At 36.9% G+C, this 25,185-nt stretch overlaps 1 protein-coding gene and 2 pseudogenes across 1 annotated transcript; 2 read left to right on the forward strand and 1 right to left on the reverse strand.

Annotated features, from left to right (window-relative positions):
* Olfr925-ps1 (olfactory receptor 925, pseudogene 1) lies at positions 487 to 1,316 on the forward strand (annotated as a pseudogene).
* Positions 8,799 to 9,725, forward strand: Olfr926 (olfactory receptor 926). The gene has a single exon (NM_146815.1). The coding sequence runs from the start codon at positions 8,799 to 8,801 to the stop codon at positions 9,723 to 9,725; it is 927 nt and encodes a 308-aa protein (NP_667026.1).
* Olfr927-ps1 (olfactory receptor 927, pseudogene 1) lies at positions 23,861 to 24,642 on the reverse strand (annotated as a pseudogene).

A 25,185-nucleotide genomic window follows, 5' to 3' on the forward strand; every position in this document is an offset into this window, starting at 1 on the left:
GTGTGTGTATGTGTGTGTGTGTGTGTGATTCTGAGGATAAGATTTTAGAATAGATGCCAGATTAATACTATACACTATGTAGCCAAAACTGGCCTCATAGCCATCACAATATTGTCTGAGCTCCTTTAGTTGTGTAGTTCTATTCTTTGTTTAAAACAAAAAACAAAAAAAACTGCTTCTGTAGTAGAAAAATTAGTCCCTATAAGGAAAAAATATTTTGCTGCTAAATACAGGAGGCAAATGTTTTTAAGTCGTTAAGGAAGCACTTATTTTGTGATCGACATTCACAGATGAAAATAATACCTTGGCACTTCTCTAATCTTTTTGTAGTTTTGGTTTCATCCTTGAAGAGGAGTTAAGGTCTTCTATTGTATCCTTTTTTTTTTTTTTTTTTTTGTTTTTTTTTTTTTTGAAGTCAGGCATTTACATGGTTATATGATAATTCATTAAAGACTTATTTTCTATTTCCACAGAAACCTTCAAGTAATGGACACTGGGAATCATTCTGCAGCAGTTGTTTGTCCTGGTGGGATTAACACAGCAGCCTGAGCTCCTGCTGCCCCTCTTCATTCTGTTCCTGGGCATCTATGTGGTGACAGCAGTGGGGACATGGGCATGATCTTGCTCATCACAGTCAGCCCACTGCTGTACACTCCTATGTACTATTTCCTCAGCAGCTTATCCTGTGTTGATCTATATTATTCCACTATCATTACTCCCAAAATGCTGGTGAACTTCCTTGGGAAAAAAATTTTGATTATCTATTCTAAGTGCATGGCACAGCCTTTTCTATTTGTGGTCTTTGTGGTGGCTGAGGGTTACCTTCTGACTGTAATGGCATATGATCTCTATGTAGCCATCTGCAGACCATTGCTGTATAATGTGATCATGTCCTCTAAACACTGCTTACTGTTAGTGCTGGTTTCCTTTATCTTAGACATTTTTTTTTCTGCCTTGACACACACAAGTGCTATGATGAATCTGAGCTTCTGTAAATCCCACATCATAGGTCATTCCTTCTGTGATGTTCTCCCTTTTGCTAGCCTTTCCTGTTCTAACACACGTTTCAATAAACTTCTTTTATTATTGGAGGGATCAACACCTTAGTGACCACTCTAGCCGTTGCCATCTCCTATGTCTTCATCTTGTGCAGCATCCTGTACATCAGTTCATTGAAGGGCAGGTCCAAAGCATTAGGAGACTGCAGCTCTCATGTCATGGCTGTGGGAATTTTCTTTGGGTCTATCACCTTCATATATTTCAAGTCTTCTAAGATATTAATATTTTATTATTTTATTAATATTTTATTTTACTAATTCCAAGTATTACACATGTTTAAAACAAATCAACCAATATTCCGGTGGGGAATAATTGTCAGGATAGATTAAAAAAATTGAAAACTGTAGTTAGTGTGAATATATATTGAAAGTGGTGGTATGAGGAATCCTGTGTCTTTCAAAAGGTTTACATTTTATCCTGATGGGCTAACTACTTCTAGCCCTGAGGGAGGGTTCTGAAATTTATCTCCTGTTGTGTCTTTTTTTTTTTTTTTTTTTTTGGACTCTTCCCCTCTTTGTAAAACCTTTTTTCCTTCATTCTAGATAATAAATTTAAGATTTGTTAAAAATTCCCAAATTCTTCATAAAAATTTTTTACTTAAACCCAAATGCAGATGTTTGACACAGAAATCAAGAAATATTTTATATTGATTAAATTATATATTTATTTACATACTGATCACAGTTTTCCTTCCCTTCTCTCCTCACAGTCCATTCTTCTCACCTCTGCTTCTGCAACCACCCCTGGTCTACTTGTCCTCAGAAAAAGGGAGACCTGCCATGGGTATTAACCAGCCTCGACATATCATGTTGCAAAAAGTCTAGGAGTGTCTTCTATTGAGGCTAGACAAGGGAGACTTATTAAGGGAAAGGGATCCAAAGGCAGGCAATAGAGTGAGAAGCCCCCGCTCCCACTTTAGAAGTCCTACATTAATGCCATGATGCACAGCTGTTACATACGTGCAGAGGGCCTAGGTTCATCCCATGCATACTTTCTGGTTAATAGTTCATTTTCTGTGTACACCTATGAGACCAGGTTAGTTGATTCTCTAAGGTTTCTTGTTATTTTCTTGACCCATCTGATTCCTTAAATCCTTCCTCCACTTCTTCCACAGGATTCCATAAGCTTCACTTAATGTTTTACTGTGACTCACTGCATCAGTTTTCATCAGTTACTGAGTAAGCTCCTCTCCAATGACATTTAGGCTAGGTCCCTGTCTACAAATATAGCAGATTATCATGAATATTGTCAGGCATGGATTCCCTCTCAAGCCATGGGTCTCACGCTGGGTCAGTCTCTCAAATTCACCATCATATTATATCTCTGCACATCTTGTAGGGAAATCAAATTATGAGTCTAAGTGTTGTGGCTCTGCTGGTGTTCCAATCCCCTATTGGAAAACTTCCCTGATAAAGGAGGGGGCAGGTTCAGGCTCTATATTTCCCAATGCTAGGGTTACCATCATAAGTTCTTGGGAATTTCAATTCTACTAGGTTTTTAGAATGAGAAAGAAATATGTTTTAAAGTAGGAAATGATATACCCTGTGCAATAAGAAGTAAGTGCAAAAAGTGAAGTCATTCGGATGTCTGTAATACTCATTAATAGATTATAGATTTGCAAAATGTAATTTTGAGTATCAAGTGAATCCAAACCAATCCCTTTTCCTGGCCTCTCCTTCACTGAGCAAAAAGTTGACTATGTTCCAGTTTATACCTAAATAGGCATAACCTTCTTTAAAAATAAAATTTTAAAGAATTTACTTTTCAAAAAAAATTGTTTTTAGCCCTAGAAAGAGGTAAAGATGGTTAACAGACCAGTAACTCTTATGTATGTAATTGAAAGTTCTAGAAAGTAATGTTATTTTAAGATAGGTTAGTATCATTGCTACAAACTTTCAATTAAAATGGATTATTTTAGGTTTAAGGTATCTTATAGCTCACAGTTTACACTTCAGGAGAAAGTTATTTACTGTGCTCTTGAATTTCTCCTATGTACTTAAAATTCTTAAAATCATCATTACAAAAATATAATTAGAAAATAAAATTACCTAGATCCTATAGCCAGGTAATGTATGTTGTAATTAGGACTAAAGGCAACTCATCTACATTTACAAGAAATGCTACAAGCATGTGTGTTTGTGTGTGTGTGTGTGTGTGTGTGTGTGAACTGAGGGAAAGGGGGAGAGAGGGAGAGACAGGAAGAGAGAGAGAGTGTGAGAAAGAGAGCGAGAAAGAGAGAGTGATGAAAATGAAAGATAAGGAGAACTTGGACAAAGAGAAATTGAAAGTCCTTATTGGATCTACATGACCAAAGATCATTCCAAACATGAAAAACGGCATGGATTCCTCCATATGGAAAAATTAAACTTCTATTATATGTGATCTTATCAATATCATAATAATGTAAAATTTTAAAGAAAGTAGAACACTAATTCATTCATCTGTACAGTGTATTTAGATCACATTCACCAAGCTGTTATCTTATTTTATATCCCTCAGACTGCTAAGGACTTTTCTTTCCCTGTTGGTACCCCTAATGTTCTTTTCTTTCTTTCTTTCTTTCTTTCTTTCTTTCTTTCTTTCTTTCTTTCTTTCTTTCTTTCTCTCTCTCTCTCTCTCTCTCTCTCTCTTTCTTTCTTTCTTTCTTTTTTTTTGAGCTGAGACAAAAGGATGGACCATCTAGAGACTGCCATATCCAGGAATCCATCTCATTTCTTTCTTTCTATTTTCTATTTGTTTTGTTGACAGAATGACCGATATTAGGTTCCTCATAGGGATTCCTTGAAAACAGGGAAGCTGACATTCATTAATGACCATGAAATATAAACATTCTAACACATAAACTAGGGCATTTATTTCACTAATAAGGCTTCTCACTAAAATAATGAACAGACATGAACACTTTAGACTTCAAAGCTAGGAATGAAAGGAGTTAAAACACTAGGTGAACATGTGGGCATATTTATAGAGACATTTTCTTCTTACCGCAAAAATAACAAATACATTGAGAATATGTCACCACAACAAAAAAGACATTTATTTATCAAAGAAAATGGACACACAATAAGAGCTATTAGAGTCACAGTAGTTTCTATGCCAAACACCAGTCTGTGCTTGGAGAAGGGTTCTGAGAGAAGGGGTGATTGGAAACAGCAAAATAAAGACTACTAGAATTCAATTCCTGGTTCCAAGCTGACTTCCTGTGTTCTGCTTGGAACAGCTTATCAACTGCATTTTCTCTCTAGTTTGAGACAGTTTTCTAAGTAATTTTTCTCTTGCTAGTCTAAAAAATTCTTCTGATAGCTTGATAGCTTATCTCTTGCACAATATAAGCATGGTCTTTTATTTTACATCTCTATCCAGTTATTTACTCCAAGTGTCCATTTAATTATCCTAAAAATCAGTTTTTCTGGACCACAGCCCCTTAACTCCTAGGAGAAAGCAAGCATTTTTTTTTAAACATTGCAAAAGAATTCAGAGATCTGCCTGCTTCTGTCAAGCACAAATGATAAACTAGCTAGGTGGAACCACATCCTGAAATTATCACTTCTACCACACCTGGGCAGCCTAACCCTGCTCTGTCCCAGGCTGACCCTAAACTCAGGAATATGCCTGCCTTTGTAAATATAAACAAAAAACTTAGCTGGGTGGTCTTCTGTAATTACCATTCCCTAAATATCTTTCTCTCCTTCCTTAGTACATTCCTGACAAGTTGGCTCACTGTTCAGTTGCTTTTGATTCTTCACATTCCTGAAGCCACTCATAATTTATATTCCTATTTTTTTGAAAAAATATGTATTTTTGCACCCATGTTTTTAGAGCTCTTTTCCACAGTGTTAAGGTCCTAATGTTTATTATTTTTCTGAGACTTTAGCCACGCCTTCAACTCACATTCTCATGCTCTCTCTGATTATAGTGGAGTCATTAATATTAACAGGGAGGACATTATTTGATGGAGGAATATAAAATATGTACATTATTATACAAACAAACCTTTGGTCTACAGCAGCAAACTCAACACTCATGGATACCCACACCTTGCTGGCTCTGTCCAAGGGGCAGGAACCATATCATTCTATCCATATCAAAGCTATGCTGAACCCAGTAAAATAGTACAAAACATTAGTAGAAATTAAGATATGTGAATAACAATGACAAAAATAAATGAAACAATTCTATTATTCACAAGATGTACTTTACGAAAAAGGTCTTGAGGGATAGTAACACCCATCTTTTACCTTAAAAGTGCTATGTACTAATATAAATGATAAGGATAAAACTATAGAGTAACTAACAACACAATAAAAGAGTAAATTAGAATATATTTGGAACTCACAATGACACATAGGTTCTGTCTGCTGAATGCTGGAATTAAAGGTGTGTACCACCACACCTGGACTTTTCTTCCCCTAGAACTTACTCTGTCCCAAACTATCCTTGAAAACAGAGACATGTTTGGCTTCATCTCCTGGGATTAAGGGTGTGTGCCACCATTCCTGGGTATATGTTTTTCATGGCCATTGTTCTTCAAGATCCAGATCAAAAACCTAGTCTTCCAGCCTCAGTATCTCGATCAAAAGTATGCCATCCATTACTCAATAAGAGTTGATTCCAGATTAAAAATCCAAATTATTCCTTGTTCAAATTTAGACACAAAAAACATGATGGGATCTTACCCTGAGATAATCACTCCCTTAATCTTTTTATCTCCTTGAACACAGGATTCAGTTCCATTTCACCTCCTTGTCCCTCTATAATTATACTTGAACTATACATTTTTTTTTAAGACTGCTTAATCAGAATGCTCACTATGAGTCCAAACCAAAGAACAAAGTCTCTGCTGGACTTCTTTGAGATTTCCTTTGTCAATACAATTGATATAAATCTCTTTACTTTAACCTCAGACATTTCAGACAAGGGCAAAATCAGCTACATTCTTCACAAAAACAGACTCTGGGCCACATATTGAAATTCTTCTCCACTGAAACTTTTGGGCAAAGTCTGCTCAGTTCAAATCACACTCAGCAACAATGTCTTCCATATTCCTATTAGAATATCACATTAAGCTCCATTTAGAGCATTTCACTACTTTACAAATTCACTCTTCCAAACAAAAGTATGGTTAGGCTTATGACAGCAACACCCCAGACCCTGTTACCAAATTCTGTCTTAGTTAGGGTTTTACTGCTGTGAACAGTAACCATGAGAATAGAAACTCCTATAAAGACAACATATAATTGAGACTGACTTACAGGTTCAGAGGTTCAATCCATTACAAGGTGTGAGTATGGCAGGGTTCATTCACACATGCTGCAGGAGTAGCTTAGATCCCTACTTCTTTATTTGGAAGCAACTGGAAAAGACAGGCTCATACATGGTAAGGAGGAGGAGTAGCTGTCCAGCAGTCATTGATGGACTGTGTTACCTGAAAGGGAAGCTGGAAATGAAAAAGGACAGAAGTAAGAAAAGAATGAAGCCAAAACAAAGTTTCCTACCAAGGCTCCTATTTAGCACTGCATTTATACAGGGAGAGCCCACAGACCCATCCTTTGTTTCAGCTGGATTATGTTGTAAAACAAGCCCAGCAGGCAGTCTACTCTTATAGGAAATTGCAAGTAAGGTAAGGAGGAAGACTCCACCTAGGTTGTTAAGGTTCCATTGTGACAAACACTTAAGGTCTATTTCACCTGTTCAAGGCTGGGGGAAGGGTACAACGTCTCATTACCTACATTCACACTAATACAGTTACTTCATCAATGCCATACCTGCTCCGGCACAATCACATCTGCTAATTGTGCCACTTCCTGGGCCAAATATACTGAAACTACCATACATGGGTGAAGGCAGTACATACAAGATCTGAGCAGGCCCAAGCCAGAGAAAATCCTAGAATAGAGAGGATAGTTTAACACAAACTTCTACCCCCTAGCTATGGAGCTATTAGTATTTGTTAACTGTTAGGAAGGCAGAAATAGTTATTTCTAAGACTGTATTCCCTGGTAAGTCAACCACACCAAAGGAAAAAGTTGTAGAAGACCTTCACAAAATATGTATTGAAACAGTCAGTGTACCTTATTCTGATCTTAGCCATGTTTTTCATACAAAATTAAACTAGTTTATTTCACTGTGTGCATTAAAGTTTATTCTATTTTTTCATTTTTGAAAAAATATATAATATATATCCATATCAATTTCCAGAGTCTACATACTTCTCTCTGTCATAACATTGGGAACAATTTAGCCTTATTAGGATAATATTTTTGTGCATGGGTATTTTGTTTGCATGTATGTCAGTGTACCACTTATGCTGGTACTTGCAGAATTCAGAAGAGTGTGTCTGAAACTTTGGAACTGAAGGTATAAATGTATTTCAGTTGGCAGGTACTTACTGGGTCATGAACCTAGCGTATCTAGATGGAAGAGTAGTTGGTGCTATCAAATGTCATGCCATCTCTGCAGCCTATAAGGAAAGGTTTAATACAAAATTACTAAAAAATATTAACACTAACTTTTTAAGAAGTATGTATTGCAACTCTGCTTAAATATTAGGAAACAGTAAATACACATAAAAGTAATTTTGCAGTTTTGAAAGAAAAGTTTGTAAGACATTGGCTTCAGATGGTAAAAGAAAAGGAAGCCCCTGAAGAAAAAACTGATTTATTGGTGATTCAGATACAACACCTCAAAGTCAGCTAGAATTTGCTCTTTCATGGACATAACTGGCCTCAGCTAAAATTCGTGGCTAGACCATAGCACCGTATTTCTCATTCTACTTCCACCTACCTACCTAGTGGGAGAATGTTCTAACCCAGTCTAGCTTTGCATTTTAAGGAGAGATATAAAAGATTGCAAATCAAGGTTGAATACAACCATTATCATATCCTTTCATTTACACTGAGAATTTTCTTTATTTAAGTGCCTGTACTCCCAGATGCAAAGACTATAATGTTGATTCATATAATGCATTGAAAAATTATAAGGGACTATTTTTAGATTATGTGAGCTAAATGGCAAAATACAATTTCATAAAGCTGATAGTTCCTTTGACAGGTACTCAAGTAAAAAGGGTAAGTAGTTTTATTCTAATTATACAACCACAATTATTAATACTGAGTTGTTCTTACTTTTAATATGCAGTATTTACAGAGTTCAGTCTTATGAACAAAGTGACACGACGTGGCTTAAAGAGAGGTAGTCAGTAAGGTGGGGTGTAAACAAGACTAATAAATTTGGTCTTTGTCCCAAAGCTTTCGATGCCCATGAGGCATCAACCCTCTACAAAATTATAGACAACTAACAAATGCAGAAAGCAAAGACAGAGTCTTACCTAGAGAAAAGCATAATGATTTCTTATCAAATATTAAAGGTCAACTCTGAAAATTTGTATACAAGTAACATGATACAGACTGAGAGGCTGCAATAGGTACTTCATAAGTATACACATAGACATACATGCATGTAACAATAACTAATGAAAATGTTTATTGATTTTGAGGTAGAAAGAGGAGAAGTATATGGGAGGGTTTAAGAGAGGAAATGCAAAGGGATTCATGTAATTATATGATAATTTCAAAAATTAACAGAAGTAATTTTTAAAAGGTCTATGGAATAGCCAAATAAATGGGGGTAATCAGATTTTCAGAGATTGAATCCATCAATCACGATTCCAAGTATAACAATCAAAATAACCATTGCCCTCCCTTTTCCTTACAGATAATATTTTATAAGAAATTACTATTATGAATCATTCTTCAGTGACTGATTTTATCCTCGAAGGACTAACAAAACGCCCAGAGCTTCAGCTCCCACTGTTCCTCTTGTTTCTGGGCATACATGTGATTACAGTGGTGGGAAACTTGGGCATGATCCTCTTAATCAACATTAGTTCTCAACTTCACTCTCCAATGTATTATTTTCTCAGTCACTTATCCTTCATTGACCTCTGCTATTCCTCTGTCATTACACCAAAGATGTTGGTGAACTTTGTATGTGCAAAGAACACAATCTCCTTTAAGGAGTGCATGACTCAGCTTTATTTCTTCCTCCTTTTAGCTATTTCAGAAGGCTACCTGCTGACAGCCATGGCCTATGACCGCTATGTTGCCATCTGTAGCCCACTGCTTTATAACACTGTAATGTCCCACAAGGTCTGTTCCATAATGATGGCTGTGGTATACTCACTGGGCTTCTTTGGGGCTACTGTCCATACAACCCGTATGACAATGTTGTCCTTCTGTGGGTCTCATATTATCAGGCACTATTTTTGTGATATTCTACCTTTGTTGACTCTGTCTTGCTCAAGTACCCATATCAACGAAGTACTGCTGTTTATTATTGGTGGAGTTAATACCCTAGCACCTACACTGGCTGTCATCATCTCTTATGCTTTCATTCTAACAAGCATTCTTCGCATCCGCTCCAATGAAGGACGTTCCAAAGCATTTGGCACCTGTAGCTCCCACATTATGGCTGTGGGAATCTTCTTTGGATCAATTACTTTCATGTATTTCAAGCCACCTTCCAGTAATAATATGGAACAAGAGAAGGTGTCCTCTGTGTTCTACACCACAGTGATCCCAATGCTAAATCCCCTCATATACAGTCTGAGGAACAAGGATGTAAAGACTGCTCTGAAAAAGATGGTTGGTAGAAGGCAGTTATCCTGACAAATTGAGTGAAACAATAAATGAATCAGGAGACATTCTCATAGGTTCTTTGCATGCTTACATTTCTCCAGAGAAAATAGTTGTCTCCTTTTGAGAAATTACTTTATTATGTTTGAGAATATCTGATACATTTTTGTAAATTATCAAACAATATAGTTTTGTGTGATAGATACTGTAGTCTCTGTAAATATTTACATGCAATAGAAATTCATGAAAGAGGATGGTTTATAAATATGAAAATGTTATGAGTATAATAAAACTCAACATCATTGGTTGGGCAATAAAGATAGTAAAATGTGTTTGAAGAAAACTCTTCCTAAATGTTGACCACATGAACTAATTCATATACATAATTGTACTGTTATGGCCACAAGATAGAAACTGGAGTAATGGAAGCACACAACCAGATTCCAGCAGCTCCAAAAACCTCAGAACAATTTGAATCTCTTCTTATAATATCTAGATGTAGACAAGTGACATTTGAATATCAGTTTGGGCCAGGTAAATTTAATTTTAAATATCTGTCTTGAGTTGTAACCTTAAAGCTCCTGTTGATTTAATCCATGACATTTATGAAAATCATTAAAACAACTCTAAAATTAATCAAAACAATGTTCAAGGCAATGTGAACTTGTCAATGGCTTATTATGAGGGGTAGTTTTGCTTGTATTATACATCCTAATGTATGCTGTGTCCATGTAAAAAGAAATGTTATTGAAGACATATCATTGATTACACAAGATAATGGCATGGAAATGGCAAATCTGTGGGGAAAAAACATACTGTCCTCAAAATTAAAACACCTCTGTACCTACATCTCTTATATTGAGTTATTCTGAAATTACTCTCTGAAATGCATACCTCTGAAGAGTACTTCATATTTTCTTCTGATTATCTGTGATTTTTCAACTTGTAATGTTTAACTTGAGCCAAGTATGCTGCAGTTTGACAATGTCATCACATTGTGTTTATAATGAAAATGTCTATGTACAATATGATTAAATTTAATCAGGATATTTATAAACAAGAAGATATTTTAGACTTAAGACTCTTCCAAGGTACCCAGAGAAAGTTTAATACAACACCATATTAAGAAAACATCCTGGATGTGGAAGAAGATGCAGAAAAAGTATAAGATCCTGAGGGAATGGAGAAATCTAAGGAGAGAGATCACTAAATGAATGGGATTAGCTCATATATGAATTTATAGAGACTGTGGTACCATGCTAGAGCCTGCAAGAGTTAGCATCAGATGCTGTTCTGTGCTGAAAGTGAACACATACCACCATCCCTAACTCAGAATTATCTCCTATTGTTAACCACTTGTAAATGAAAATTTGATATTCTCCAAGAAAGTCTCAATGGGTAAATAAACTATGATTAAGTGTAACCTGCATGTTCAAAAGTAGATGGGCAATGGAAAATGAACTCAGTGGCATCTTTGAGTATTCCTCATCTCAGGCATTCAGGAACTCGTTACCATGTGACTGAGCCAGGCACATGTGTGTTCTCCCCAGACAGTTTTGTCAGGGATATTTTAAATATATATATGAAACCTACAGTTCATCTGCATGTATATTATGTCTTCCATTTTAGTGTTTTTATCAGATTCTTAAGACTGCAACCAAATGTGTCTATATGTCTATTTCTTGTGCTTTCTCTTCGGCTCTATTCAGTCTTTATGTTTTGTGTTATTCTGATGTGTTAGTTTTGTTTTATTTTATTTTATTTTATTTTATTTTATTTTATTATTAGCTTTTAAAAGTGTGTTTGAATTCTAATGGGAGATCAAAAAGTGTTGAATCCCAGATGGAAGAGGATATGAGGAGGAATTGAGAGAATCAGAGGCAAGGGAAACCCTGATCAGGATAAATTATATGGGAAAAATATACATCTTAGTAAATGAAAAAAAAATTTAAAAGAGAACCAAAGTAGTTAGGCCCATGTGTAACGCAAGCACTTGGATGCCAAGAAATGAGAATTGCATATTTGAGTCCTTGGGCTGCATAGAAAGATTCTACCTCCAAAACAAACAAACAAACAAACAAACAAACAAATAAAACAAAAACAATAGAATCTGCACAGATCAGCTTGCAGACCATAGAAGTGGAACAAGCAGACTACAGAAGTGACATAGCTTCTGGGACAGGCAGAAGCAACAAAGCTTCTGGGACAGACCCCTGTTTCAGACTCCAGACACCCAGTCACCTTCCCCTCCAGAGTAGAGATGGCCGCCCTGGAGGGCTCTTACCCCCAGAGCAGGTGAGGGAGCCATCTTGTCTCCCGAGTCCCTCTGAGACTGAAAGAAAATAAAAGTTGAGACCTGTGATTCATGTAATAGCCCAAAGAGTTGTGAGCTTTGAAGCCTGGGACTGAAAGCATAGCAGAACAGGCCAGGACATGCCCAGGCAGGCCTGTCATTAAGACATTACTGAGGCTGCTTGGCCATAAAGATAAAGAGAATGCAAAGACATGTCCGGACTGACCCAGCACCTTCCTATCTCCTGACCTTCTGACATGGATTGAATGTTAACCAGATGCTCTGCTGTTACCTCGATCTGCACATAGAGTCTGCTGATGTTAAAATAAACCAATTGTGTGAAACCTCGCCAATTCCTCCCCAACCCCAGACCCTTTTCTATAAAAACCCCTAGCTTTCGAGCCTCGTGGCCAACAACCATTGTCTCCTGTGTGAGATACATGTCAGCCCAGAGCTCCGTCATTAAACTACCTCATGTGTTTGCATCAAGACAGTCTCTAATGATTCCTTGGGTGTGCACTGAATAGGGAATTGAGTGGAGGTTTCCTCACTAGGTTCTTTCAAGACCAGTGTGCACAGGCGAGAGTGTGGATTGAAGAAGCAACACAGCTTCTGGGACAGGCCTTGTTTTGGGCTCCAGACATCCGGGTACCTTTCCCGCCAGAGGAGAGGTGGCTGCCCAGGAGGGCTCTGACCCCCAGTCTGCACAGATCAGCTCACTGACTTCGGAAATTTCTGGGACAGGCAGAAGTTACACAGCTTCTGGGACAGACCCCCATTTCAGGCTACAGACAGCTGGGCACCTTCCCTGCCAGAGGAGAGGCAACCACCTGGGAGGGCTCTGAACTCCAGAGCAGGAGAGGGAGCCATCTTATGTCTTGGGTCCCTCGGAGACCCAATAAGTACAGGTGAGCATGCAGACTGCAGAGGCAACCCATCTTCTGGGACAGGCCCTGTTTCAGGTCTTCATCTTCAGTAGATCTGAACACCACACCTCTGTGCACCTTCCCTTCAAGAGGAGAGCTTGCCTGAAGAGAGTACTCTGACCACTGAGACTCAGAAGAGAGCTGGACTTCCAGGAAAGCTGACAGAGGCTAACAGAATCACAGGTGGAACAGACTTCAGCCAGAGACAAATATAACAACTAACACCAGAGATTATCAGATGGCGAAAGGCAAACGAAACTTACTAACAGAAACCAAGACCACTCACCATCATCAGAACCCAGCACTCCCACCTCAGCCAGTCCTGGATACCCCTACACACCCAAAAAGCAAGATTCAGATTCAAAGTCATATTTCATGATGCTGGTAGAGGACCTCAAGGAGGGTATTAATAACTCACTTAAAGAAATAAAGAACACAGTTAAACATGTAGAAGTCCTTAAAGAATCACAGGAAAACACTGCTAACCAGGGAGAAGTCCTTAAAGAATCACAGGAAAACACTGCTAAACAGGTAGAAATCCTTAAAGAATCACAGGCAAACACTTCTAAACAGGTAGAAGTCCTTAAAGAGAAAACACAAAAATCCCTTAAAGAATTCCAGGAAAACACAACACAACAGGTGACAGAATTGAACAAAACCATTCAAGACCTAAAAAAGGAAGTAGAAATGATAAAGAAAACCCAAAGTGAGGCAACTTTGGAGATAGAAACCCTGAGAAAGTAATAAGGGACCATAGATGTGAGCATTAGCAACAGAATACAAGAGATAGAAGAGAGAATTTCAGGTGCAGAAGATTCCATAGGGAACATGGACACAACAATCAAAGAAAATACAAAATGCAAAAAGATCCGAACTCAAAACATCCAGGAAAGCTAGGACACAATGAGAAGACCAAACCTACTGATAATAGTAGTAGATAAGAAGGAAGATTTTCAACTTATAGGGGCAGAAAATATTATAATCTATAATTCAACAAAATTATAGAAGAAAACTTCCCAAACCTAAAGAAAGAGATGCCCTAGAACATACAAGAAGCCTACAGAATTCCAAATAGACTGGACAAGAAAAGAAATTCCTCCTGAAACATAATAATCAGAACAACAAATGCACTATGTAAAGGCAGTATATTAAAAGCAGTAATGGAAAAAGGACAAGTAACATATAAAGGCAGGCCTATTAGAATAACACCAGACTTCTCACCAGAGACTATGAAAGCCAGAAGATCCTGGACACATGTTATATAGACCTTAAGAGAACACAGATGCCAGCCGAGGCTACAATATCCAGCAAAACACTCAATTACCATAGATGGAGAAACCAAAGTATTCCATGACAAAACCACATTCACACAATATCTTTCCACTATTCAACCCCTTCAAAGGATAATAACAGGAAAATAACAACACAAGAATGGAATCTATACCCTAGAAAAAGCAAGAAGTAATCCTTCAACAAACCTGAAAGAAGACAGCCACAAGAATAGAATCCAACTTTAACAACAAAAATAACAGGAAGCAACAATTACTTTTCTTTAATTTTTCTTAACATCAATGGACTTGATTCTCCAATAAAAAGACATACACACATGGACACAACAATCAAAGAAAATACAAAATGCAAAAAGATCCGAATAGACTGGCTACAAAAACAGGACACAACATTTTGCTGCTTACAGGAAACCCAACTCAGGGAAAAAGACAAACACTACTTCAGAGTGAAAGGCTGGAAAACAATTTTCCAAGCAAATGGTCCTAAGAAACAAGCTGGAGTAGCAATTCTAATATCGAATAAAATTGACTTTCAACCCAAACTTATCAAAAAAGACAAGGAAAAACAGTTCACACTCATCAAAGGTAAAATCTACCAAGATGAACTTTCAATTCTGAGTATCTATGCTCCAAATGCAAGAGCAGCCACATTCATTAAAGAAAATGTAGTAAAGCTCAAACACACATTGCACCTCACACAATAATAGTGGGAGACTTAGAAACCCCACTCTCACCCAAGACAGATCCCTGAAACAGAAACTAAACAGAGACACATGGACACTAACTGAAGTTATGAAACAAATGGATTTAATAGATATCTACAGAACGTTTTATCCTTAAACAAAAGGATATACTTTCTTTTCAGGACCAAATGGTAACTCCTCCAAAATTGAGCATATAATTGGTCACAAAATAGGCCTCAACAGATACAGAAAATATTGAAATTATCCCATGCATCCTGTCATATTACCACGGGCTAAGGCAGATCTTCAATAACAGCATAAATATTAGAAAACCAACATTCACGTGGAAACTGAACAACACTCTACTCAATGATACCTTGGTCAAGGAAAAAATAAAGAAAGAAATTAAAGACTTTTTAGAGTTTAATGATAATGAAGCCACAACATACCCAAACTTCTGGGACACAATGAAGGCAGTCCTAACAAGAAAACTTATAGCCCTGTGTGCCTCCAATAAGAAACTAGAGAGAGCATACACTAGCCTGACAGCACACCTAGAAACTCTAGAACTAAAGGAAGCAAATTCACCCAAGAGGAGTAGACAGCAGGAAATAATCAAACTCAGGTCTGAAATCAACCAAATGAAAAAAAAAAAAAAAAAAAAAAAGAACATTTCAAAAAATCAAACAAACCAGAAGCTGGATCTTTGAGAAAATCAACAAGATAACAAGATAGATAAACTTTTATCCAGACTAAATAGAGGGCACAGGGACAATATTCTAATTAACAAAATCTGAAATGGAAAAGGAGACATAACAACAGAACCTGAGGAAATCCAAAACATCATCAGATCCTACCACAAAAGGCTATACTCAACAAAACTGGAAAACTTGGATGAAATGGACAAGTTCCTAGACAGATACCAAATACCAAAGTTAAATCAGGAGCAGATTAATGATTTAAACAGTCCCATTGCCCCTAAAGAAATAGAAGCAGTCATCAATATTCTCCCAAGCAAAGAAAGCCCAGGACCAGATGGGTTTAGTGCAGAGTTCTATCAGACCTTCAAAGAAGATCTAATTCCAACTCTCCTCAAACTATTCCACAAAATAGAAAAATAAGGTACTCTACCCAATTCATTCTTTGAAGCCACAATTACTCTGATACCTAAACCACACAAAGATTCAACAAAGAAAGAGAACTTCAGACCAATTTCTCTTATGGATATCGATGCAAAAATACTCAGTGGAATCCTAGCCAAACGAATCCAAGAACACTTCAAAACGATCATCCATGATGACCAAGTAGGCTTCATTCCAGGGTGCAAGCCTGGTTTAATATATGGTTTTCCATCAACATAAATCACTATATAAAGAAACTCAAAGACAAAACCACATGATCATTTCCCTAGATTCTGAGAAAACATTCGACAAAATCCAACATCCATTCATGATAAAAGTCTTGGAAAGATCAGGAATTCAAGGCCCATACCTAAACATGGTAAAAGCAATCTACAGCAAACCAGTAGCCAACATCAAAGTAAATGGTGAGATGCTGGAAGCAATCCCACTAAAATCAGGGACTAGACAAGGCTGCCCACTTTCTCCCTACCTATTCAACATTGTACTTGAATCCTAGCCAGAGCAATTTGACAACAAAAGGAGATCAAAGGGATACAAATTGGAAAGGAAGAAATCAAAATATCACTATTTGCAGATGATATGATAGTATATATAAGTGACCCTAAAAATTCCACCAGAGAACTCCTAGACCTGATAAACAGCTTCAGTGCAGTAGCTGGATATAAAATTAACTAAAACAAATCAATGGCCTTTCTCTACACAAAGGATAAATGGGCTAAGAAAGAAATTAGGGAGGCAACACCCTTCACAATAGTCACAAATAATATAAAACATGTCTGTGACCCTAACTAAGGAAGTGAAAAATCTATATGATAAGTACTTCAAGTCTCTGAAGAAAGAAATTGAAGAAGATCTCAGAAGATGGAAAGATCTCCCATGCTCATGGATTGGCAGGATCAATATAGTCAAAATGGCTATCTTGTGAAAGCAACCTACACATTCAATGCAATCCCCATCAAAACTCCATCTTAATTCTTCACTGAGTTAGAAAGGGCAATCTGCAAATTCATCTGATATAATAAAAAACTTAGGATAGCAAAAACTATTCTCAACAATAGAAGAACTTCTGTTGGAATCATCATGCCTGAACTCAAGCTGTAGTACAGAGCAATTTTGATAAGTACTGCATATTCCTGGTCCAGCAACAGACAGGTAGATCAATGGAATAGAAATGAAGACCTAGAAATGAACCCACTCACCTATGGTCACTTGATCTTTGACAAGGGAGCTAAAACCATCCAGTGGAACAAAAGACAGCATTTTCAACAAATGGTGCTGGCACAACTGGTGGTTATCATGTAGAAGAATGCAAATTGGTTCATTCTTATCTCCTTGTACAAAGCTCATGTCTAAGTGGATCAAAGAACTCCACATAAAACCAGAGACACTGAAACTTATAGAGGAGAAAGTAGGGAAAAATCCATGTAGATATGGACATAGGGGAAAATACAAATTTTTGAATGTATAATTTCTCTAGATATTTACAGAAACATGTTTTGTGCGGTAGTTTCAAACATATATCACAATTGCTTTTCAGGAATTTATTTTAAGTACAACAAACTAAAGTACCTGGAAATTAAAATTTTCCATGTTGATATCATGAAAGACAGTATGCAAATACAGAGTAGTCAATGCCAGCAGGGACATTCCTAGAATTCATATAGTAGTTTATATAGTAGTTCCTTAGATAATAATGGAGCAAAATTAAAATTAAATCACTAGGTAGTAATAACTGTAAAAGTGTTAATGTACTTATAATAAACTAAATGTAATAAATAATATAACAGGATATATACTGCTATAAAAATGTTCTGAGTACTAGATGCAAATTTCTGGAAACAAGTACAAACAAGATGAAATTTGAAAGTTAATAAAGTATGAATTATGTGATATTTCCTTATAAAAGTATAAAAATTTAGTTCATCTTGAGGTAAACTATATATTTTTACCTAGTTTATATCTAACAATATTATATATCTTACAAATCACAGATTCTATAACATTTTTAATGAATACAAAAAGACAAAGAATTCCTCTAGCTCAAATAAAATAAGAAGCTGAATTGAACACATTTATTAGAAAAATTGTTAAATAAGTAGAAAATAAATTATATGTAAATATTCAACATTATCAATCAAATGAAATCACACTGTTACACTATTATGTACTTATAACTTTTAGGTTAAAGTGCAAAATGGGAAAAGCAAATGTCACAGAATGTAGATCACCACTTATACTTGCTTTTGAGAAAGAAGGGATAATCTATTCTCATATAAAACATGTTCCTAAGAAAATATGTCTATGCTACTCTTAAAAACATTTCTCAAAAAATATTAAAACATTTTCAAATAAGTGAGTATTTGCAAGTCTTCTGATTTTAGATGTCATTTTCTGAATGACTACATAGAAAAGTATTATGAGAGCAATCAAAAGCATATATGGAAATACTTGTCCTGCCAGATTCCAGCTGGATTTCTTCTTAGTGGGGACAATTAGACCCAGTGTTAAAGCTTGCTAAGTTACTTCTCTATGCCTCAGCTATATCCAAAACCCTGGCTTTGCTAAGATAGTGTCTAACTAGTTCATACAGACCTTGGATTTTCTATGATGCTTTTACTGATATTGTCCAACCTAATCCTAGCAATAACATTGGAACTGGAGATACTTGCCACTTTATGCAGTACCAACCTTTCTACTGTGGTGTAAAGGAAATTCAAGTCATTTTCTTTGATTCTTAGAGAAGTTCAGGGCTTCTTAGCCTTGGGATCTGAGATTTTGTGTTTGTACAATGTTGTTCATGGGATCTGCATGCTGTCAAGTCTTGAATACCTTCACTGCCTCCTCCATCATTTCTTTGATATATCTATGGGGACTTTTTTTGATTAGTCATTGGTAGCACTTGGGAACAATTTATAGTTATGTTTACTATATTTTTCATCGAAATTAAAACAACAGAGGCTTGGAAATAGAAATGAGAAGATCTTTTGTACAGTGTGTAAGCCTGTCTCATAGACTATCATCACACTGGAAATTTCTTGACAACTTCTCCTGTCTGTTTGTACACATGTTATAGTCTTTGCATGTTGACAACTCTTCAACACTTTCACTTCAATTCTACAAACATTTCAGGGGTGCATTAGCTATCTTAAATACTCATTGCTTTTTAAAACCAAATTTAATATATAGAACAGAAAACTCCGTCACCTTATGTGTCCTTCAACTAAGGTACTTTAAAAAGAATATGAATGTAGTATATTCAAAAACTTATAAATCAGTAATGTGGATATAAACTATTCCAATGAGATATGACTAAGTTAAAAATCAATATTGATTGAGCATTTGTAAAGTGCTTAATTATGTATTTTCACTTCAATGATTATTTTCTCAAGTAATTATAAGCAACTAGTTGCTTTCAAGGAAAATAAAGCACTGATGCTTAATAACTCAAACACACAATTGCTTCCTGAACTAAATCGGGTCTGATTCCTGAACCAGGGTCTTTCATGCTTCTTTCTTGGTTGCTGTTATAATTGATTAATATGCATATTGAGTTCTAACACCTAAGACTCTTATGAAAGTCTTCATGGAGCTAGCAATAAATCGTGTGGAGTTCCTTAACGCTTATACTGCATTGAGGAATAGCAGGGGGAAATATTCAATAAAATAAGATGGGAAGGAATGAGTTTAAAGGTGGCATAAGAATTTGAGCCTTTTTAGAAGGCATTCTTTTATTCACATAAGGAGGGAGGGTCTTATTTGTAATGATGCCATCCTGTGTTCACATATTTTATCTTAGTCCTAAGATTAATTAATCTCATTACATATTCTATGTTTTTAAATACATGTTATTAAAAACAGTGCTTTTGCATAAATATGCAATGACTAGTCTTCATTAAAATGATAATTATTGTTCTTCATGGAGCGGTTACAACAAAAACAGTTTAATATCATTTTAAATCATATGTATCCTGAGGTAATAGCTGTATACCCCATGGAGAAGATCAAGACACAGCTGAACCAGAATCATTTAGGAAGGGCAGATTAAAAAAGATGCTTTTTGTTTAGATTTTAGTTAAAAAATAAACAAAAGGCCTGTATATCTCTGGCAAACCCAGCAGTTATGAGGTTTGTCCTCATCCCTTTGACTTCCATCTTCTAGTTTCAGACCTTTAACCACATCCCCAGATAGCCAATACTATAGGCAACCAGCAGGTAAGACTCCTACTCCCAATTAATTTTCTGCTGGCTGCTCTGGGAAAACCCAGTAGTGGTGAGCTCTGCCCTGCCACATCTACACTCCACTTACTTGGCCACAGCTCTACCTGCATCCCAGGAGGTCTACTGGTGCCAGGGCCAACTAGGGGAGTTCCCCAATCTCCAAATTCCTGCTGTCTGGGTCTCCAGCAAGCCCAGATGCAGTGTGATCTGCTCTTAATCATTTGGGATTCGTCTTACAATTCCATACATTGAACTACAATCCAGACACCTACAGCTGTCAGCAACCACCACATGAGACCCTAGAATCATCTGCCTATAGACCATTTTGGGCAACCCCATCAGCTAAAAGCTCCACCCTACCTTTTCTGAACTCCACAACTGGGACCTCAATTCCACCTTCTCTTCCACTTCATGACAATGAAAAGTTTCTGTAAGTCAAAGGACACTTTCAGTAGGACAAAATGATAACCCTGGGATTGGGAAAAGATCTTCACCAACCCTACATTTGACAGAGACCTGCTATACAAAACATATAAAGAACTCAAGAAGTTAACCTAGAACAACCCAACTAATAAATGGGGTATAGAACTAAAAGAATTCTTAATGGAGGACTTTCTAATGGCCAAAAGACACATAAAAGAATGTTGAATGTTTTTAGTAATCAAGGAATTGAAAATCAAAACAACTATAAGATTCTATGTCACACCCTTCAAAATGGCTAAGATCAAAAACTCAAGAGACAATATATACTGGTGAAGATGTTGAGCAAGGGGATACTCCTAAATTGCTGGTAGTATGACTTGTATACAACTCTGGAAATTGTTTGGTTAAACTTCTATAACAACTCTGGAAATCAGTTTGTTGTATGCAGGCCCGTGGCCTACATGAACCAGGTATTTCTGGAAGGCAGGCTGGGGCTGAAAGAGACTTAGACTGCGAGAAAAGATAATGAAGCCAAGACAAATTTTTCTGATCAAGGCCTGTGAGTTTACTAAGAAAGTGTGCTTATAAGGGGGAAGTCCGCCCCACCCCCAGTTCATTCTTGGTGCCTGGAGCCATTCTGTCAGCACTTAGTTGCCAGGCTGTTGCTTATTCAGGAATGTCTTAGGAAGGCAGGCTCAGCCTCTTGTCAGGTAGCAGAAGAGCAGGGCAGTTGCCACTTCAAAAGGAGCCAGCCAAATCAGAAAGCTGCACCACATGTGGCCCCACCTCAGTGGTGACAGACAATGTCTGTACCAGCCTTCAGGATGGGGGAGGCTACATCAGTTGAAAATTTCTCAGAAAATTGGCACTGCTTCTATCTCAAGATTCAGACATTCAACTCCTGGGCATATACCCAAAAGATGTTCCACTATCCCAGAAAGACACTTGTACAACTATGTTAATAGCAGCTCTATTTGTAATAGCCAGAAACTGGAAACAACCTAGATGTTCCTCAACTGAAAAATTTATAATGACTATGCAGTTTATTACACAGTGGGCTACTACTCAGCTATTAAAAAGAAGGACATCATGGATATTTCAGGCAAATCTATGGAAATAGACAATATCATCCTGAGTGAGGTAACCCAGACCCAAAAGGACATGAATGGTATATACTTATCATAAATGGTATATACTTACCATAAAGTTACAATATAAACTTACACTACAATCACAGACCCAAAGTACCCAAACAATGAGGGGGGCCCAAAGGAAGCTTGTTGGATCTTCCTCAGAAGAGAAAATAAAACAAAATTAGCAGTGGTTGGAGAGGTGATACAGATGGCAGCAGGAGATCTGGTATCCTTTATAGGGATAGCAGGGGAGAAAGTACAGAAACAAGAAGTGGTAGTGGGGATGCATCTTGTAAAAGGGCCAGAGATCTGTGGCAGGGGTAGAAAGGCCTCAGTATATCAATGGGGCAACTAACTGAAACTCCTAGTAGTGGGGACATGGATCCTGAGTTGGCCACTTCCTGTAGTCAGGAAGGACTGGACCCTTGGTTTCTCCTAGAAGCCAAACTACCAACCAAAGAACAAGCATGGACTGGATCTTACCATCCTCCCTCCCTACACATGTGTAGCAGTGATGCAGCTTGGTCTTTATATGGTTCTAGCAACAACTTGAGCTGCATTGTGGGACTGCCCATGTACTTGTTGCCTGACTGTATGAAACTGTATGAATTTAGTCTGTTTTGCATTATGGCTCAAAATTATGTCAACTGACCAAGACTGTACATTTTTAAGGGTGTATGTTAGCCTCCATCATAGAATAATAGAGACACCTTTCTGAGTACTTATGATCTCTGATTTCCTAATATTTGAAATGACAATGATGTAAATATTGACAGTGTCATGTGTCTTTATTTTTTAAAGCAATTTATAAACTGTGAGGAGCCGTCCTTGCAATCGCCATTACAAGATGGCGTAGATATCTTGTGTTCTAACTGGTAGACAAATAGTCTGTGCATGTGCTGGGGTATTTTTCCATTCCTTGTGCCCTGCCTGTCCCGTGGCATCATCTGGCGTCATCTGGGCTGATAGTGAGCAGCCAGTCAGGGTAAAATACGTCTCCAACCCCTCTTGTGGGCTATTTAAGGACTGAGTTTCCTGTGTTCTGGGCCTCCTCCCCCAGAAGCTGATGATCTTTCTCTCAAGATGCATTAAAGCTATGCTGCAGAAGAACCCGTGTGTGTCCTGTGTGTGTGTCCTTGCTGGCGAGACTCCATATCATATCACAGACACAATAAACCAGATAATTAATATTAACAAAATACCATAGCAGTTCTGGCAATGAATTTCATTTAGTAGACAAAAGCTTTGAGACTGAACCTTATTAATAGTGAGACTTAAGAAGAAAGCATACTAAAATCTTCTGAAATGTTATTTCCATTATACACAGTTGCTGCCTCTAAAAATAACACACAAAAAATGATCTCTTTAGCACAGCTAAAACCACTCAAAAATCTGTTCACCAATATTTCTTGTACTCTTTTATACCACTGTCCAATCTACTGTTCTTTTGGCTGTTTGAGACTTCAGGTTATTGGTCAGGAGAGGGATTCAAGTCTCTCAAGGTAACTCTCTCTATACTGTAGTGATGAAGTCCCAGTGTAATAGAGACAGTCTGCCTACTGATGATGACTTTCAAGTGTGCAACTTGAGTGGAATGTAAGGAAATTTTATAACATATTTTGTCTTGCTGAGAAATAAGATCCTGTACCTTTAACTCTAGAGTTCTAATGAGGAGTAATCACTCAGACATTCCTTCCTGATACGAGTTAACAAAGTAGGTAGTTACACCTGTGTGAAGGAGAAATGGAATCCTCTTCTTTTGAGTCTGTGAATTTATAGAAATTGAATGTGTTCCTACAAAAGTAAGTACTTGCTATATTTTTATGTATAAGACAAAGTAAGTGGTTTTTGTTCTTGAGAGAAAACAGTGCTGTCAGGCCTGGATGGATCATTGAATCCCATTTCAAGTTCTGATTGTTGGTAGAATGAGACAATGTTAATACCTGTATTTTATGTCTCACAAGATGAAGTAAGCTTTATAGGAATTATACTATTTAACTATGAATCTGAAATTTTCTTTATCATTTTCAAGTAAGAATGGCACTTTACATAGGACTTTCTTCAGAGAAATGTTGCCTTATTCACTAAGATATAGACCAGAGGATTCAGCATGAGCACAACCAAGTTGTTGAGAAATCAAATGCCTGCATATAAACAAGGGCTTGATGTTGGTGTTAGGTATGTGAGGATCACTGGCTCAAAGTAAATCAGGATGATGGTGAGGTGGGCATTGCAGGTAGAAAAGGTTTTATGTCTATTATTAGAAGAACTGTTCTTCAGGACAGTATAGATTATATCGCTATAGGAGGTGAGGATAGTTAAAAAGCAGCTTATAGGCTTGAGGCTCACATTAATGAACCCCATCTTTCCTGAGCTGATGTATCTACACTAGCCATCTTTAATAACACTAGCCTATCTCAGAAAGAATAGGCCACCTCATTGAGGCACAGTAGTGAAACTGAAAGATTGGAGTGTTTATTGCTTGAACATGCAAAAATTACACACCCATAACCAGCATTGTATACACTCTATAGTTCATGATTATTGTGTAACTTAGAGTGTGACATAGGCTTCCTAAGTAGTCCTAGGTCAACACTGTATCTGTGAAACACTCAGTGCAACCTAGGAAATATGTCACATAGACACAACTGACATAGGAAAAACAAAGTACATAGCAATGTGAAGCTGAGTGGAGAAAACTTTTGTGATGAATATGAAGAGGATCCCCAATAGGGCAAAGATGTAGAAATAAAAAATTGAACAAAAAAAAATTTATCTCTAGAGTGCTCTGTATGTGGGGTGCCTATCAGGACAAACTGAGTCACAACAGATAGAGTCCTCATAGTTTTGAGATTTTTTGACTTCAAACCAGATCACAAACCCTTTTGTCAAACTCAATTGTTTTCTGGTAGAAATGTGTATTACATTTTTCCAAAATTAATCTTTTCCTATGGAGCAGTTGCATATAAAACATAAAGACAATAAAGTTTTAGATTATATTTTGAAATTTGGTACTCTTAGAAAGTTATATTAAGGTTAGTACATTTGTATTTTTGAGAGGTTACAATAAAAATATTAGATAAGAGACAAAATAATGTTTCTAAGAACTATGAAGAAAGCAGCCATAATAAAACCTGGAAGTAACTCTTACAAAAGTATCTGCTTCTGCTATTCACTGTACTCTTGTTTGTTTTATTTTGAGATGAATACATTCAAATAAGCTATGTCATGGCTTCTCAGGAGAGTGGCATCTGTAATATTTAAAAAACCTTTTGATAATATAGGCCTCATTTTCCTAAAGTGTAAAAGAATCCTGTTGTTTTCTTTAGCTCCCTTTCCTTCTGGAAGCTAATTTTTTTCTTTCCCTTCTCTCCCGCCTCTTACTC

Source organism: Mus musculus, chromosome 9, assembly GCF_000001635.26.
Source record: "Mus musculus strain C57BL/6J chromosome 9, GRCm38.p6 C57BL/6J".
Classification (NCBI taxonomy): domain Eukaryota; kingdom Metazoa; phylum Chordata; class Mammalia; order Rodentia; family Muridae; genus Mus; species Mus musculus.